The 18374-nt window shown below is 43.1% G+C and overlaps 1 protein-coding gene across 9 annotated transcripts in view; it reads right to left on the reverse strand.

Moving 5' to 3' along the window:
* Tm1 (tropomyosin 1) overlaps positions 1 to 18374 on the reverse strand; it is a 33289-nt gene that overhangs the window by 2309 nt on the left and 12606 nt on the right. For 4 of the 9 annotated variants that reach the window (XM_017905662.1, XM_017905660.1, XM_017905663.1 and 1 more), the window contains exons 4-9: positions 16296 to 16429; positions 12877 to 12994; positions 8055 to 8125; positions 6292 to 6367; positions 5556 to 5618; positions 4306 to 4375 (exon numbers count right to left, since the gene is read on the reverse strand). In XM_017905662.1, coding sequence (XP_017761151.1) covers positions 4306 to 4375; positions 5556 to 5618; positions 6292 to 6367; positions 8055 to 8125; positions 12877 to 12994; positions 16296 to 16429 — 532 coding nt within the window. Of the gene's footprint in view, positions 1 to 470; positions 3377 to 4305; positions 4376 to 5188; positions 5252 to 5555; positions 5619 to 6291; positions 6368 to 6919; positions 6991 to 8054; positions 8126 to 12876; positions 12995 to 13522; positions 13641 to 16295; positions 16430 to 18374 lie in introns of those variants that run through there. The other 5 variants (XM_017905668.1, XM_017905666.1, XM_017905667.1 and 2 more) reach the window with 5 other exon arrangements.

Consider the following 18374-nt stretch of genomic DNA (forward strand, 5'->3'; position numbering starts at 1 on the left):
GGGGGGGGGGAATAGAGAACAATTATAAGTGAAAAGAAAAACGAGTTCACTCATACACACGTGGCAACAAAAACAAACGACACGCTGTTTTTTCAAAATTAAAATATATATTACAAACAGTTTTATAATAATAGCAATATATATAATAATCATTATCATTACAATGATATTAGTGTTATTATCATTCCATTCGTTTTTTTTATTAATATTAAGTAAATTAATAAACTAAAACTCTCAAGTGTGAACTCAAGTATCTGCGTTTCCTTTTTATGCACTTATTCTCTCTCTCTCTCTCTCTCTCTCTCTCTCTTTCAACTCCATCTCGCGCTCTTTCATACTGTCGGCATATTATCGGGAAAAAAAAAACGGGAATAACAAAAAAATTTCATTATCATTAACGGTAGGACGCGTGGAATCGTAATTATTGTGCTTTCTTCGTTTCTTCTTAATCATGCTTACTCTATCTCACACACGCACACGCTCATTACCTCTCTCGCTCTCTCTCTCATTCTCTCTCTATGAAGTAAACGTGACGTTTTCGGTCGCAAGACGCGTAATATACTCTCTTCGCGTGTCTTTTCGAGATTTCGGAACTGAAACGGACACTGTTGCAATTGAAACGTCCCAATGAACCTCGGTGAATGCAAGTAACGCTACGAAATGGTACCACGACGATCGTGGTACCTCGATCGAGCTGTATAAAATCTACGACTATTGCACGGGATATTCCTGGAATACGCGCGAAAAATTCGAACTTTCTAAACCCATCTCGACAAGACACTCGAGGAGACTTCGAGACTCACGGAGAAACTATAACGAGAATCACCAAAGGGATTAAATACGTAGATGATCAGGCAGTATCTTTCTGTCTTTTTCTTTCGCGATGACAAAGAGAAGAAAAGTTTCACGCGGAGTTACCGACTCGCCTTTAGACCAAGGCGGTCCTAATATGTATGTAGCAACGGTATTAATTAACAGCGGCGATGAACGATTGCAAGGTGAAGTTATGCGAAATGGAAATTCTCTCGTCCCTATGTCTCTTTCCTTTCCTCTTCTTTCTTTCTCTTTCCGTTTTGCTTTTGTGAATCGAAGTTCGCGATTGGCCAGGCAACGATCGTTAATATAACAGGTGAATCCAGGCACGATCGGTAAACATCGAGCGGCTCAGCGTGAACGAGAAGAACGCACGCGATTTTCGTGTTGCTCGTATTTTCCTCGCTAACAATTGCTGCGTTAATTAAAGTGCAAGTTCGCCCTTTCTCACGAGGAAGATTCCCGAGATTATCCGATTTATATAACTGGAATCTCGCTTTCCTAGACGATTTCTCATTGCTACATGATCGGTACTCGAAAACGCGTGGTGGGAAATCGAAGAAGGCAATTCTTCTCGAACAATTAAACTCGAATAGAACAAATAGAAATTCTTCGAAGAATTCGCCAAGGGTTTTATATATAGGGCTCTACCTTAAGTATTTATTTATAGAGAATCTCCTCTTTCAATTGGACCATCGTGTCGTATATACGAATTAGATTATAAATATACAAACATTGCGTTATATATTAAACTGCGCTCTATTAGATATATCATCCTATTCATTACCGCGTTTACCTCGTTAAGCTCTAAGTTTTAATTACGTTAACTTTATCCTTTTCTCAGCTAGGTCATGTACGAATACGAGTATAATCTTGGATTTGTTCCTCGAAGGGGTCACCTGGCTGGCAGTGAGCGTTTCTTAGAAGCGTTTAAGATTATCACCAGTGAGCGAACGAGCATGGAAGGCCAGGAACGTTTCTTGTTCACGCTGAACCCCGGGGAATATGGAATGTAAACGACGAAAAGCAACGAGCGATGCTTGCTCGTCCCTTTCCCAGTTGACCATCTCACAACGCGATTCTACGTCGAGGAGAAATTTCCTCGTTTTCCTAGCTCGAATCGATCAAACATTCTTTACAGCAACGTTCCAATACGTCTGTAAGAATTTTTCACACGGATTGTCGCAAAAGTTACATTTTCCGTAAGACTATGATCGCTAGATAACCACCATGACCACTAGGAATTTGGAAAGAAAATCACAGCGACACGGAAGATTGGTATTTCGAGGAAAATACGTTATTCCGAGATGCAGGACGATATAGATCACGCGACGTCTGTCGAACGCTACACGCGATCGGTTGGCAATCGAATTGGGCCGGATATGAACCGCAGAGGATCGAATTTTGCCCGAGACCACGACACGCGATCGCGGGTCGAGACCGGTAGAAAATACTTGACAGACTCGATTGAAAATTCTTCCTCGACGTACACGCTTCGATCGACTCTCTTTTACTCTCTGTTTCCTATCTCCTCTCATCATCCTCCGTAACGCTGGTCGTTTGTTCACACTGCTTCGGAGTGGCGATTAAAAAGCACTCGGTCGAACACGGCGATGTTAATCTCGCTAATTCGAGCAGGGGCGAAACACAGCGTTAATGGAAGGGGGAACAAAGAAAAAGAAAAGAAAGGAAACAAAGAAGAAAGAAAAAAAAAAATGGAGAAATCAACTCGGTCGGGTAGACAGAAGAAAAACTCGAAAGGAAAAGAAACGGTAAGGCAAAGGGAAGCAAAACTTGGTGTCCCTTTGACAAACCGCACACCCTACCTCCTCTTTATACTTTGCACTTTATACTCGAATCGTCGTTTCTTCTTTTCCCTACCTAAAAATGTCGTCTAGTCTCCCTGGATTTCTCGCGCGCGCAACACACGCACACGTACACACGCAACGGTAGCGACAGCAACAGCAGCAAACACACACATGCACGAATCACACACACGCGTACACGGGCGTACAGACGAAAAAGAAGTGCGCAACCGGGGCGCCTGCTGAGATGGGCGTTACAATGGGAGATGCGTGAGTCTAGCCTAATAGAGACTGCATGAGTTTTTTTTTTTTGCGGATTTTCTTGTATCTTTTCTCGTTCGGTAAACGTTAATAGTGTGCACCACACACAAAAGCGCTCGCGTCGCACAGCGTATATCATGTTTTCAACGATAGTTTTCCATTTTCCACCCCCCACCCCGACCCCCTAACAATCGACGTACGTTTGTCCTCCGTGTCCCTCACCCCCTTTCGAATCCGTGTTCTATGCGTTTGTTTGTTTATTTAGTTTGCTTTTTCCCCTCTCTGTTTGTTCCTTTTAATCCCCGAAGGAATCGTACCCTACTATCTCTGCGTATGCTTTTGTTTCAACATCTCTGTTTTTCGTTATATCTTTTCTCGTTTTCTCTCGTGTTTCTGTCGGCCGCGAGACACGATCTACATGTTCTGGATGTCATGCAGGGTGGCCTCCATCTCCTCCTGGAGCAATTTGTTTTTTTCTCTCTCGGCGGCAAGGTCGTCTGGAAAGATCACCGGTTAGAGGGAGGCTGCACACGCATACAGGCACACGGGCGTGCGCACAACGATTCGCTCGATCGCGGAAATGCGCTCTCGGGGTTGCGGGGGTTAGAAAGGAACACGATGATCATCGAGCAAATGCACACGGCACACGCGACGATGCGACCATCAACGTCGCCGTTGGCGTTAAAATCGGCAAACACGCGATGCTTTTTCTCCGGCAAACGACAGCCATGATTGTTTCGTAGACTCTCGGGGGGAATCGATCGAGCGAGCTGCTGGATCACGTGTTTCGACAGGTCGTCGATGGATCTCTTTCTTTTACGAATACTAAATTTTATAATACCAAATTGAACACACGTTTTCCCAATAAATCGCAGATTTTATCCTTCATTTTGTTATTATTATTATTATTATTATTTTAATAAGGTTTTGCTTCTGCAGGAAGTTATTTCTCCAATTGTAATTGTTCTTGACAGATCCAGTACTCCAAAATGACTGTCGTCTGCGGTTCTATTAATCACTGGATGCACTCAAACAAACTCGGGTGCTTGGTCAATTTGGAAAGAGATGTTATGGTCGTTAATGAGTCCCTAGCAGGTTATCGCAACTGTAACACGTTCGAATGCGAGCTTACTTCCCTTATTCTGCTCCCATCGACTTTAAACGTTCGATTTGCAGTTCTCTCTCTCTCTCTCTCTCCCTCTCTCTCTTTTTCCTACTCGATCGAGGAACGTAATATCTCTAACTCGCTAGAAAGTAAATCAACTGCGGTATCAAAGGAATAAATACGAACTGGCCGTTCCTAAGCTACTCGTAAGTGCCCGAGGAAGATTGTCAATGGCCGTTCGAGAAAAGCAAAAGTCTCGAAAATGAAAATTGCAAACGATGACATCGACGAAACGAGCGACAATGCCTGACAAATACGCACCTTCGAGCCTGTCGACCTCCTTCTGCAACTTCTGCACGGATCTTTCTGCGAACTCGGCACGGGCTTCAGCCTATAGGAACAGGAAGAACGGATGAGTATTTCCGCCAAGTCACTTTCACGTGATTTGTCGTCGATTTTAAAATTTCTTCCGCTACTTGGACAACTGGCTTCCATGCATTGTGCAAAATTTACAAGCAAACGTATTACGCATACGTATATCTAATTTATCCATGAATATTATAAACGTAATAACGTGTAATAAATCGTATCTTCTTTTGTAAAATATCTTTTTAAAATCGACGGATTCGTGGTACTTTGATTTGTTCTCGTTGTTAGTAAAACTGCACTCCATGCTTAAGTCTGATTTTCAACGAGAAGAATTTAGCGAAAAACCGTTAGTGTATCGCACACATTGTCTTAATTTTGTTAATGTTAAATATATTGTTGCTTCGTCCACAATCGAACACCCAAACACTCGTACCTCGTTCGAAATTGGGCAGTATCGATATCCATTTGTTGCTTATCAGGAACTCGATCGATCATTTCTCGACACCTGCTCTTTACGTTCGTACTTATGCGTAATATGTAAATTATCGATACGTGAATCGAAAGGTGTGCAAGATAAGAGAGGAACGTGTACAAAAGAACGAGCATCTAATCGATAAGAAGTAGCAACAACGGGATACAATATGTACAACGTGAAGCAAATAAAATTCAGCTAATTCGACGAACAACGAAACGAAAATTCGTACAAGAACTTCATACAAGAAAAGAAAAAAAAAAAGAAAAAAAGAAAAAAAAATCTATCGATATTTCTTGATATCTCTTTTCGCAAATTCGCGGTACTTAAAGATCCTCCACTTGCGGTCTGGCTTTTACTTACCTCTTTCAATTGACTATCCAATATCTTCACTTGGCCCACGAAAGTCTCCTCTCTTTGCGTCGCCTATTTTTAGTCAAGCGCAAAAAAAGAGAAAAAAAAATGACCTCACGTTAGCTTCACAAAATCAAAAGAAATATATATAATATATACATATACAGAGTGAAAGAAAATGAAAGAAATCAGGAGAGTGGAGAACGAATGTCGAGGTTAAGAAAGAAGAAAGTAGCGTAAATGAGAAGAAAAGAAGGCGAGCGTGATCGAGTTAATTGGTTTAGTAGAAACGGCGATAAACTCGCGACGACAAATCACACTTTGGTAGAAAAAAGAAAACGATCGGATGCAAAGTACTCTCAAAAAGGATCGGTACCTCCTTTAGGCGAGAGGTAAGAGTCTTAATTTGGTTCTTGTACTCCTCTTCACGCTGGTTGGCCTATGGTACAGTAACGTGAACATTATGCATCTCCACGCGCAAATTCGACATATTTTATTTTTCTCGATCCATCGACGCGATTTCTATCTCTTTTTCTCCCCTCCCATTTTGTTATTTCTTTTCGCGTCCTGCCTCTCCGCGTTAGCCTAACAGGTGCGCGCAACGATGCATTAAAACCATTCGCGTCCCGTGCAACCGTGAATTCATTCCGCGTTACCGTGAAAAATTACACCGTGTTCCTGTTACCGCGTTTTTCTCCCGCCGATTTCTTTCTTCCGCGAGAAATTTCGCGGCATGTCATTTTCTCCCGAGGCAAAAGCTTTTGCCGCATCACGGGATGAAAAGAAAGAAGGGTTTCCAACGCGTTAACGCGGTGTTTCGCGACGAATCGACCATTTTATATCGCGAATGCAAGTCCGATTTTATATTTCCCGGACGAAAATTCGAAAATTTATTTCAGTCGACACGCGCAGACGTCTAACGGTCGTCGACACGCACGGATCTCGCATACTAATCGCGCGAGAGACATTTACGAGATACGGTTAGCGATCGAATACGGATGTAATCGTAGTTCGCGGCTGGAACGCGCAGTGATTTTGAAAGAAAGAGAAAGTGAAACAGATATTTCGAGATTTCGTGGATGTTTGTCGTGACTCGTTCTAGCGGTACTTACCTTCTCCTCGGAGACCTCGAGGGACTTCAGGTTGTTGCCAACCACGCGCAGTTCCTCCTCGAGCTCGACGATCTTCCTGCAAAACGAACGAACCGTTTACTACGAATCCTGATCGTAAACTCGATTCCTACCTGACAGTGTGTTTCTTCGGCGTGGACGAACCGCTGGTCGTTGCTTTTTCTACTCTTATTTCCACTCTTCGTGTCTCATATCACGATTATATCAACCTGTTTCTTTATTTTCTCTTTTACAACAGGCCTCGAGGTTATATTTTTGATACAGAATGTATCCAAAGAAGTATCAGTTTTGTTACTTTAATTAAAGAATTTTTCGTTGCTTTTTTAAGAATAATTTTTCGGAATTTTATTTACACGTGGTGTTTCAAAGTAGCTGATCTTTTGAAGAAAAATTGCGAGTTGTTTACTTCAGATCAGGCGGCCTGATTTGAAACACCTTGTACAACAGGTTCAGAGCCGCGCTACGTTTCCAGTGGTATCGATGACAGCGATTTTGTACCGATTTACCGTCGACCAGCGTTCGTCCATGTTAGACAAGCGTCCATTCGCGGAAGTGAAAGAAAGGAAACAGAGGGGAGAGAACAATGACATGCACAAACTGAACAACCTACCCTTCCGAAAGTTCCGCCTTCTCCTCGGCACGCTCGAGATCCTGCTCCATCATGACTAGTTTTCTGGCGACCTGTGATCAACAGCCACACGTGTCATGCGAAGAAGCAAGGATGATGAGGGTTTAAAAAAAAAAAGACGAAAAATATGAACAGAAGAAAAAAGAAAATTCGAGTAAAATAAAAAAGATAAAAATTAGGTCGTAAACGCATGCAAAGGGTCAGCATCCGGCCTGCTCCTCCTCGGTCCCCATTGGTCCATCGGTCTGCTGCTCGATCGTGACTCGAATCTTGGTCAAATGCTCTGATAAAAGTCTCTTCATCCGAGAGAATCGAATTTTACTCCACGAATCGTAAAAACTATAATATCAACCATGCTTCTGCATCGAAACGGGTCTCCATTTTCATTCCATTCTCTCGGATGTGTAAATTCAAAGAGAAATCTCAGTCGCGAGGATGGTAACTTGAAAAAGGCAATTTCGAAAGAAGGTCTTAGCTGTGAAAATTGAATAAAAAATCTTGAAATCGCGAAGTTCGGCAACGCGATACAAAACTGCGATAAAGAAGAGACTGTTTGGCGAAGCACCCTTCTCGCAAAGAGCTGCTCAAATTCCTCTCGGCTTCTCGAGTCCCCTTACGCGTAAAAGGGTTGCTCGGCAGACTCAGATTTCTCTTTGGAAAGCAACGCAATTCGATCGTGGCACGCGATCGATCCATGTCGCCGATCGTACTCGATTTTCGAGCCAACGGAACCTCCTCGGTTCCAGTAGCACCGGAACTTCTCTCGGGGAAAGGAACGAAAGTACGACAATGAAACGAACAAACCGGGAAACGAGTGTTAGACACTTCCACACGTGGCCACGCGTCGTTAGTCATCGTCGACAAGGGCACCAACAACGAACAGCGATCAGTGCGTATGCTCGTGGTACCTATCGGTGCACACAGGCCTGTACATGTTCACGTGAGAAAGTGTGGCGAGAAATTAGGGGGGTGGGGTGGGGTGGCAAGAACAAACTTGGCGGTCGTTGGCGCACGCTTGAAATCTCAAAAAAAAAGGCGTTAATGCAGAAACAAGACGGAGGAGGTGTGAGTGTTTCGGATTTTTGCTTTCTTTTCTTTTGGAAAAACGGATGCTTACGACTCTCCGGCCTCGGCACGTTCCTCGGCACGTTCTAGATCGGCCTCAACCATGGCCAATTTACGGGCGACCTGTATAAACGACACATACACACGGTTTCTCCTTATGTTCCCTTTTTGTCTCTCACCGACAGCTCCCTAACTCGCTCTCTCGCTCTCTCCCCCATTTCGTTTCGCCGACCCGTGTCTCGCGCGTCTCGCCGCAGCATCTGGGCCAAGATCGACGATCTCGCGCCTCGATCTTGCCGCCATCCACGCCCCACGGCCGAGATCTCCGCGATTCCGACCGGCTCGATGTCGCTCTACGAACTGGAAGAGGAGCTCGCGCTCCTTTTGCGTCTGGCCAGTTCCATCCACTCGCTTCTCTGCCTCTTTTCCAATCGAACCTTCCACGTGGCGAATTTCCAAACCCGACTCGGACCGGTGATTGCCTCTGATCGATAATTCCACCGCTCCTTTGCCAGATCTAATAATTCCAGCAAGGAGCGTGTTTACACGAGCGTTTATTTCGAGTAGAAAAATAAAAAGGCAGCATCGATATAGTACTATAGTAGAAAAATTCGAGATATTATCACTTTACTCCCAGAACGAAAAGATCGACAGAAATAAGATTTCTCTCCATCAAGGAAAACTAGCAGTAAATTTTTCTGCGTGCCGCAATACGATTTTCCGCGCAGCGTTATGCAACTCGGAAGCAAATTGTTCACAAGCGGTACTAATTGAGTTATTCTTACTAATCTCTGGCAATTTTTCTTCGTTTAATCGCGAGTGCTTAGAGAATAAAGACTCGGTTATAACAGTCACTAGCATACTCGAAATACCTATATAATTGTGACTTGGTTACGGTACTTACAAAGAGAGTGCAGTCTCTCGGATCATAGATTTAGTTGAAAAATATATCATTATAAGCACAACCACTCGATAGTTTTCCAGATATTTATGATCACAGTTTTATTATTGCCTTAATTGATTATTTCGAATATTTAGCAAGTGCCATGCTAATGGCGATATTCGAAAATTCCCACGTTGGTGGCAATTTGCCACTTGATAACTATCGATAACTATTCGGAAGAAATCTATAGTTAAAATTAATGAAGCTTTAATACTAGATTTACGAAACCCGTCAATTTGACGGATGGATTGCGCCAATTATACGATGTTAACAGATTTAGCTAACTTACATTAAGACTGTTAATATTGAAACTGTTTTTAAATTAAACTAATCGTTAAAAAAAAGACACGTGGTTCTTTTACCTGTCAATTTGACAGGTGTTAACCCTTTGCACTCGACGACTTTTTCGTTACAGAAAAATAGTAAATGAGAAATCATATGCAAATTAAGACGTAGAATTATTTTTCTTCGACATTCCACACAGCGTTAGGTAATTTTAAATTTGATATATTAATTACCGTCGATCTTTAGAATCTGATTAAATGGTGACTGAGAGTCACCTCTCGAGTGCAAAGGGTTAAATATGTAGAAATAGGTATACAGATAGCGTCCGTAGATCATAAATATCTCAAGAACGATCGAGTACTTGCCCTTACTGTACATTTTCTCGAACTGCACGACTAAATCTACAAACCTGCAAAATTTCAACTAAATCAACGACTCGAAGGACTCGCACACTCTCCTTGTTAGATGCCCTGATCGAGCTTGCCCGAGTTTCGTTCAACGAAATATGAAACTCGCAGATGGTTCGAAGGGAAAGATGTTCTTGTGCCATTTACCAAGGCAAACACGACACCGGTCCAAAATTTCTTTCTGGTTTCGCCATACGCCGATACAGCTTCTCACCTCTGCCAAGCCAGACGCTACGCCTGTTTGCGGGCTGCTGGCCCGCGAGGCATAACGCGGACCGCGTATCCTTGACCAAGTGAAACGAGTCCGGAGGAGCCAGAAGACGGAACACCGATCATCTCTCTATTCGTTCGCAAATATTCCGCCGCGATTTTCAACCAGCCTGCTCGTTTCGCTCGGTTAAGGGGTTAATTGTATTCCGCGTTCTTGCGCGCGAATCCGCTCGCGGTGGAATCGCAAATATTGAACCAGTGAAACACTAACCGTGAAACGTGCTCCCCCCGTTCGAGCCATTCGACTTTTACGCTGGCTGGCTGGTCGGCAGCGGGCGAATAATTTAGGCACGTTCGACCGGACGACAACGGGCACGAAGACGCGACGAAGAGGCGAGGAGAGGTTGGAATTTGAAGCAAAACTCCAGATGTACCGTACCGCGCGGCTCGGTCTGCTTGGCACACGTTCGAGATAACATTATCGCGGCCTCTTCCAGCTGTGGAGCGCATCTCGCGAAGAGGAGCAGCGAGCAGATAAGAAGCGAAGCGAGAGAGGAACGGTTCTTAGCTTCGCTCCGAGAGATCGGCACGAATGGATGGAAATACTCGCACTGGCAACAGCGAGGTCACCGTGGAAAACGAAGGAGAATTCGCTTCGTCCATCGGCCACGGGACACAGCAGCCTGCGCCATGGAATGTCCCTTTCGTTTGTCCACGAAGACCTTTCCTTCTACTACGCATGCAACTAACTCTGCGAGCCGTCACGCGACCCCTCGATCGTGCATCCTTCGCCATTATCCTTCATACGAAATTTGAAAAATCACAGCTAAAGAGACCCGAAAATATTCTAGCTTTTATAAATGCGAACGGAAGAATGGAGCTTGGCGAAATATCAGAGGGAACGTTCGCAGTGATCCAGTAACTGAACTGCACGTTATCTGAATGACGTAACCGGACGAAATTTGCCACTCATCGAGAGGTTTACGTAACGCTCGCAAATCCCAGAAACAAAGGGTCAATGATAAGCGATTACTGCATCGTGTTAAAGAACAGAAAGAGATGGAGCATCGTCGCATTCGGTTAAGGCTCGCCTCAGTTGCTCCGAGCTTCTGCAATAACTGTTATGCGGTTAGATCGTTAGAGAGACAAGCGACCGAGATTTTATCTGAATCTCACGACTCTGACACGGTGTCACTGCAAACATTAAGAAAGAACATTGCAAAGATTTATTAGTTTCGATGCTTATTAATTCAATGACACTAAATAAAAACATGATGAGTGCGATCTTGTTAGAGGGGGCAGGATACAGGGGGGCCGCGTTGAAGTTACAAATCGAGTCCCGGGGATTGAAAAATCAGTTCGAGCCACGGGGAACCATGGACGATCGGTGCCGATTCGCTTTTATTACTCTCGCGAGGCCCATTCCGTTGGAACGCGTCGAGAGACGCGTCCAGTGGGCCCGGTATTGCGGTGGGACTTTCTTTTTTCATCGTTCAATGCCACCGAGTGGTATCAAACTTACGTTCCATACCGTCGTGGTTCACTCGTGCTTGTCGAACTGCCTTTTCGCCTCCTTTTTTCCCCTGTCCCGTCAAGAAAATTTCCAGAATTATTGCCAGTCTTGCTCTGCCAGTCCACCGTTCAAATATCCAATTCCTGTACCCTTCAATTCCAAACAGTCACGTTTAAAACGTAAATTACACGGTGTCGAAACTGACAGAGCTGCGAAAGAGATTACCAAGAAATTATTTCCGAATTTTCGCGTTTTTTCCTTAATTGGAAATGTAAATAATTTCATAAATTAGTAGACAGATTAGGCAGTGTTCTTCGTTACCGACGTAAAATTCGAGGGTACTCGTTACGAAGTGTTTGTAACTTCAACGTCGCCACGCGACACCACCTACCATGACAGATAGATTTTGTAATTCGAATGTTTCCGAGCTACGTTCCGAATTGGAGAGAAAACGAAAAGAGGAGATCTTTGGACAAAAGCAGCACCATTTTAATCGCGCGGGAGACCGAGATGCACACGGTCCCGTTCGTATCACAACACAGGCCGCGATTAAACCATACGTTACAGATCTAGCTTCCGATTAGGCGAACGCGAACACGCGGGACCAACGACGTTTTCATCGGATTCGTGTACGATCGAGAGACGATTTTGCGCGATGATCCTTCGAACTACATTTTTAACCGTTATTAATATATTTTTTCTTTTTCTCTTTTACGAAATTGGCACTTGAAACTTTTCTTTCTCGCTTATTTTCTTTTTTTTTTTTCTTTTTCTTTTTCGGTTCCAATAAGCACTTGGAAATCACAGATATACAGTGGTTTTAGTATTAAGTCGCGCTCAAAACACGTGACACTGATATCAATCGTATAAGCGTATCACTATTCAACATTTTTCATATTTCTTTTTTTCTCTTTTTTTCCCATTTTTTTTGTACTCTTTCATCATACTCGAAAAGAATTATATTATTCGGACACTGCACTTCTTACCCGTTGATCGATCAGTCATAATCTCACTTACTCCACGAAATCACAAACGATCAATAACCTTACGTTCCCTTCATTCTTTCGTATCCTCGTCGCGTGAAAAATCACTGTTTCTTGTTTCTTTATCCTTTGAAACTTTATCGGGGACGAGACATTGCGTAAATCTTTCTTTTTCTTTTTTTAAATATCATTACGACCGAAAAATTCTTGCTGAGAAGGACGTTCGCGATCGGAACAACGATTCCCGACGACCCCGGTGGATCGAAAAGAACGATCGAAATATCGATTTAGATATTCTCGAGGACGAGCAGCGCGTTTTTACCTTCGATCGATCGAGACGTGTGAGTAGATTCGTTTTATATTATACCGGGCCACGGTGATTTCGAGCACACAGAGAGAAGACAGAGAGTTACGGGGTTAGGCACTATTATCTCGACTATTAACTAGGAACCATCATCATCATCATCATCATTATTTTTATCATGATCATTGTCACTGCAGCCATCACGCTTGTCAGTCGTGGGCTCGCGAACCTCATCGTATTTCTTGTCAGCCTCTTCAGCGAGGAACCTGGCCTCCTTCAGCTGATTTTCGAGGGCGTCCATGCGCTCTTCATCGGCCAAGCTGCGATTCTCGAGAATCTTGCGGGCTCTTTAATAATTAGCACAAAGAATCGGGATTAACATCGCGAAAGGTAAGATTGCTGGAAGGTAAAGTCTTAGATTATCGTTGCCCCGTCGTGAGCGAGGGTCCCTGCTAGTCGGTTACGGCACTGCTCCCCGGCTACCTGTTCAACAGCCTGAAAAGACGTACCCGCGGGAGCGAGCTGGTACCTGATCTTGACGAACCTTGATCTCCTCGACCAGTTCTTCACCGATCTGCTAGGGCAACCATTCAATTTTGCTTCGTAATTTTCGTGACCGAATATTTTTATATATTTTCGTCTCCCTTTTGTCAGAAATCTCGCACAGACTCGATAGGTAATCGAATTTATTCAAATTTTTTGGAATTATTTACTTCGATACTCTTTTAATCAAGGATAGATCAGATTTTAGATTAGACAGGGCTTAGAATCGATTGAAAAAGGGGATCGTGGTTCGTCGAGATGAACTCAGGGCCGGCTCCCGCAGGATCGGCGCGGAAAAAATTTGTCTTTTTGTTCGCTGGTACGTGACCCACCTCCTCGTATTTTTTATCCGCCTCCTCGGCGATCAGTTTAGCCTGTGCTAGCTGTTGCTCCAACAGGGACACCCGGTCATCTTCCATATTGGTACGGTTTTCGAGTGCCTTGCGTATCCTAGCGATCGATTATCATTCGATTTTTAGCACCGGTTTGGTCGCCGTTGAAAGAAAGATCATCGACATACGAGAACAGAGTCTTTCGCGGATACGAGCAAACTAACTTCCGATTTCTTGTTAAATTAAACGTACTAACCCAAATACGCGAAACAAAATTGAAGCCACTGATGGTAAAGCAATGCAAGAATATTTTAAAATATATATATATATATCTCATCTTTGAATCGTCATCTCTATTTTCGAAATACTCGTAGGATACTTTAACCCTTTGCACTCGAGGGTTTTTTGGCTAAAAAAGGGTACGAGTTGAACAATTTTCTGCCACAAGGCTGATGATATTTTTCGAGCAGTAAATAATAAATCGAATAATAATTAACACGTACAATTATTTAATTACAATACCTCGCACACTGTTACCTTATTTCAAATTTGATATATTAATTAATATCGAGCTTCGAAATTTTATGAAATGGCGACTGAAAGGTTAATGTACCCTTACGAAAAGAAACTGAAATGATTTTAATTCTATTAATTTCTATCTAATTGTATTGATCAAGTAATTAAATGGTTACGAGTGTGTCTCTTTCCCATCAAATGTTTCAATTTTCTATCGTAATTTCGTAGTCGTTCTTACGAGATCCGAGTAAAAATTTGAAAATAGTGCAATATCTCGATAACTCGTTAAACATTCGCGAAAATAACCAGGGTTCGCGATAAAGAAGAGATGGTGGAATTTTCTGCCGATTTAATCTCGGAATATTTTCTAAACGAAAGAGCAGAAGGAGAAATTTATTTTAAAACGCACAGGGCGACGATAAAATATTATTCTCGAGAATTCTCGCAAGATTTCCGCTCAAGGATCGCGAATTCCCCGCTGGCTATCAATCTCTTTTTCCTCGACGAGAAACCGCGAACGCGTCATCCGGTGCGCTATCAATGGCGACCGTATCGTCTATCCGTCACTTTGTTCGCGATTAAACGATCCACGGAACGCGTTTCAATTCGACAAAGTCACGGACTCGATCCCTGGTAATTCTTATCGGCGCAAACGATCGAGCGGAGAATTCTGGGAAAGTAATATCTCGAAGTTCTTTCAACGTCGAAAGGTTAGTCCTATCGATAAACAATGCCATGACGTGCACAGAAATTCGGACGAAAGAGCGAGTGTACACCTCGATCGGATCTAATTGGATCTTTTTTAACGATTTTACGCGTACTTGAAACGAATTCGACCCCTACTTTCGTCTTCCTCTTACGTCTCGCCTAATCAATCGATCGGACGATAATGGAGTTTAACGCGGAATTGCATCATTTTCGGAAATATCGAGTCTATCGATAATTAAACAGCCACTTTACCCGTGCCGTATCATGAAAATGCACGCTTCATAAAATCGCAGTAATTGCTACTTCACCGGTAACCTCGAGCTCGCGCCGTGTAATTTCGCGAGTGCACAGGTACGATTATCGCATAAATATAACCCGTTTCGGATCTATATTCGTCGAGGTATTAACCGCGGAACATCACAATGCAGTATTGTACAATCGCTTATAAATAGATCCGAGAGGACAATATAAATTCAGGCCGTGTACTCGCTCCTTCGACCCGATTTCTCTGCACGATCGGCGTTAGTCCCGATACTTTTTTCGAAGCATCGAACGACCCCTGCGTCACTTTTCACCCAGTTGATATCGACGCTGGAAGTTATTGCAAAGTGCAAAGGTCTGCTCAAAACGGATTAGGCATTGCGCGATGTACTTCATCGACTATGCGATTTTAATACTCTTTTTATTACTCTCGCGAGATCGGATACGTGCCCCTCTAATTATTCTGAGCAGCCTGCGAACGCTATTTTATTCCGTGAAATTACTTCACGTAATGTTCCCTTTAAATATCATCCCTGATTCAACACTGGAATCACCGATCTCTGATAACTACCAGGATAATAATTAAACCGTAACGAAAATGAGAATCAATGTTCTCATCTCGATAAGTCGATCGTTTCATCTGACTCGGTAGTTCCAGTGTTACACGTTGACTGCCACGTTTGTGACTTATGACCCGACACAGTTTCTTCCATGAGATCATGGTGATCATTAGACGTACAAAATCCGCCGCATAAAAATCGAGCGAATAATTCCGAACGTTGCAGCTAATTCGAGGATTTCGTTTGAAATTTGGAACAATGAAAATTCTCTCGTGGCCTTCGGTGCAATATGCAAATGCAACGTGGCAGTCGACGTGTCAGTGACCTTGCATCCAACAGGTGCAATCAATTTGCTTTGCGATAGCTTCTCCTCTACAGACGTCGAATTATTCTCTCTGACTGAAACTCCCGTCATCCTCCAGGGTAGACAACACACCCGCAGCATCTGGCCAGTGCTTCCAGCTGCTTTGACGGTATACTTTCTAATATAAACTACGATCTCCGAGAACTTCAATCGATGGCAACCTCGGCGAAGAAAGCGCATGAATCGCACTTTCACTGAATCGATCAGCCGAACGGGGAGGGTTGTTATCTACCCATTGAGTAAAACGGCCGCTGAACGGGCTCCATTATAAATACCCGTTGCTCCACGGATATTTATAAGATCTACGTGGTCGTCCGGTGCTCGTGTGATCGCGAGAAACGATAGAAATGTGGCATTCGTTTACCGTTCGCTCTCATCCGCGGCCTGCGACGCCTCTGCCAATTTAGCAGTGGCAGTTGCCAGGCGTTCCTCCGATCTCTCGAGGTCCTCCTCCAACAACTGGATACGGCGATTCAGAGCGGCTACTTCGGACTCAGCCTGTAAAATGAAAACAGACAAATATTTTTAGAATCCACGTGATGCGGGATACGTTGATAAAATCAAAATTTCGTGCAAATTACGTGTATTACGAATTTACGTATATTGGGTACCATTTATCGATGTACCTAGGGTGACTTGGTCAACGAAGGGTGAAGGATATTTCTGGGACGTATACGAAGGATATTTCTGAGATTATTGGAAAAGAAATTGCGTATTTGGAATTATTTAGTGAACAGTCTTTGAATTTTTCTCGTACCCTTCGACATGTCTGTACGAACCCCTTACACTGCGATGATGAGTCTAACTCGTCATGAGAGTTCTTCGTGTGAAATCTCACCATTACAAGCTAGATTCTAATTGTATTTAACATCCACGAATTTCAGAAAATTCGAAATTTCTAAAATTGTTACCCAATTTTGACAATGGTTAACTAACCGTGCATACCTATAATTAAATCGCAGTGCAAGGGGTTAAGTACTATTATTGTCTTCCTGTAAGACAATGTTAATTTCGTCGACTCCAAAACGGACAATTTGCAGTGACAGATATAACGCTTAGATAATGCATGTAATAATTATATTACAGATGTAATAAATAGATACGATATTACACTCGTTCTGTTACATAATAGCAACGCTGTAACAACGATAGTTATCCATGATTTCTCGAGGAGTCGCAAACTTGCAATAAATTCATTAGCACGTAAACGAGCCGAGTTGAGATAAGTATCTAGAGATAGGGTATCGTTGCCGATAGGCCACGGTTGCATGATTTTTATCTTCCACTCGATGAGACTTTTCCGATTTCACCTGTATATTCCGAAGAGGGTAGAGAGGATCTTTGAATCGGAGGAAACGTCGGTGGAAGAGGAAAACAAAAATAAAAAGCCGGCACTCGCGACGGTGCCACACGTGATCAGGATTCGCAGGTACGCTGATCGTGGGATCGCCAAGGTCTTCGCTTCGTCCGCATATCAATGACCCTATAACTTCCTCCGGAGCTCGTGCTCGTCGCGACAGCCGATTTAACTCGGTCGGATGGAGGATTTTTCGTCTGCCACGAGATCATCGTTGCTTCGCCTCGAAAGTGGAATAGTTAGGGCAGATGTAACCACGTTTATCTTATTCGATTTTAAGCAAGACTTAACGCTGTGTGGATCAAATATCGGATCCATGCATGCAATCTGATACCGAATAATCTCGGTTAATTAAATTCATACAGGTTTCTATTCTACTCTATGACGTGATCAGCTGAAGGATCCGCTGTTCCTAGCTGCTTTCCTCGAACACGTTAGCCTTAGACTTCTCTTTGTCACGGTTTCTAAGTAATCGGTGTATTTTGCACTGCAAATCTTGAGATTCGAAAATTATTTCTCTGACCGCTTAACCCTTTGCACTCGACGACTTTTTCGTTACAGAAAAATAATAATTCGAAGACTTTCTGTCACAGAGTCGACGATATTTTTCAAATGGTAAATGAGAAATCATATGCAAATTAAGACATAGAGTTATTTTTCTTCGACATTGCACGCATCGTTAGGTAATTTTAAATTTTATATATTAATTACCGTCGATCTTTAGAATCTGATTAAATGGCGACTGAGAGTCACCTCTCGAGTGCAAAGGGATAATATATTTGCTAGAAATTGACTCCGGTAATTCTCAGTCCAGTGAAAATTCTGTCTCGTTCCATCGTAACTACCAAAGGACTTTGCGCTAGCCTGAAAGATTACAATAAACGGAACTTGCGGCTATTATCTGCTTACAACTCGTTGATGCGTTATATTTAAAAGTCGATCGACTCGTATTTACTTGTACTCGTGATATCGCGCTCTTATCGAGCCTAAACGTCGTTCAATATTTTTCCATGTACCCTGTGATTTAATCGCGGCGGATAAAAATCGGCTTCTCGTTTTGGAACAGATATCACTCGCGCAATGGAA

Source organism: Eufriesea mexicana, unplaced genomic scaffold, assembly GCF_001483705.2.
Source record: "Eufriesea mexicana isolate 0111107269 unplaced genomic scaffold, ASM148370v2 scaffold4231, whole genome shotgun sequence".
Classification (NCBI taxonomy): Eukaryota; Metazoa; Arthropoda; class Insecta; order Hymenoptera; family Apidae; genus Eufriesea; species Eufriesea mexicana.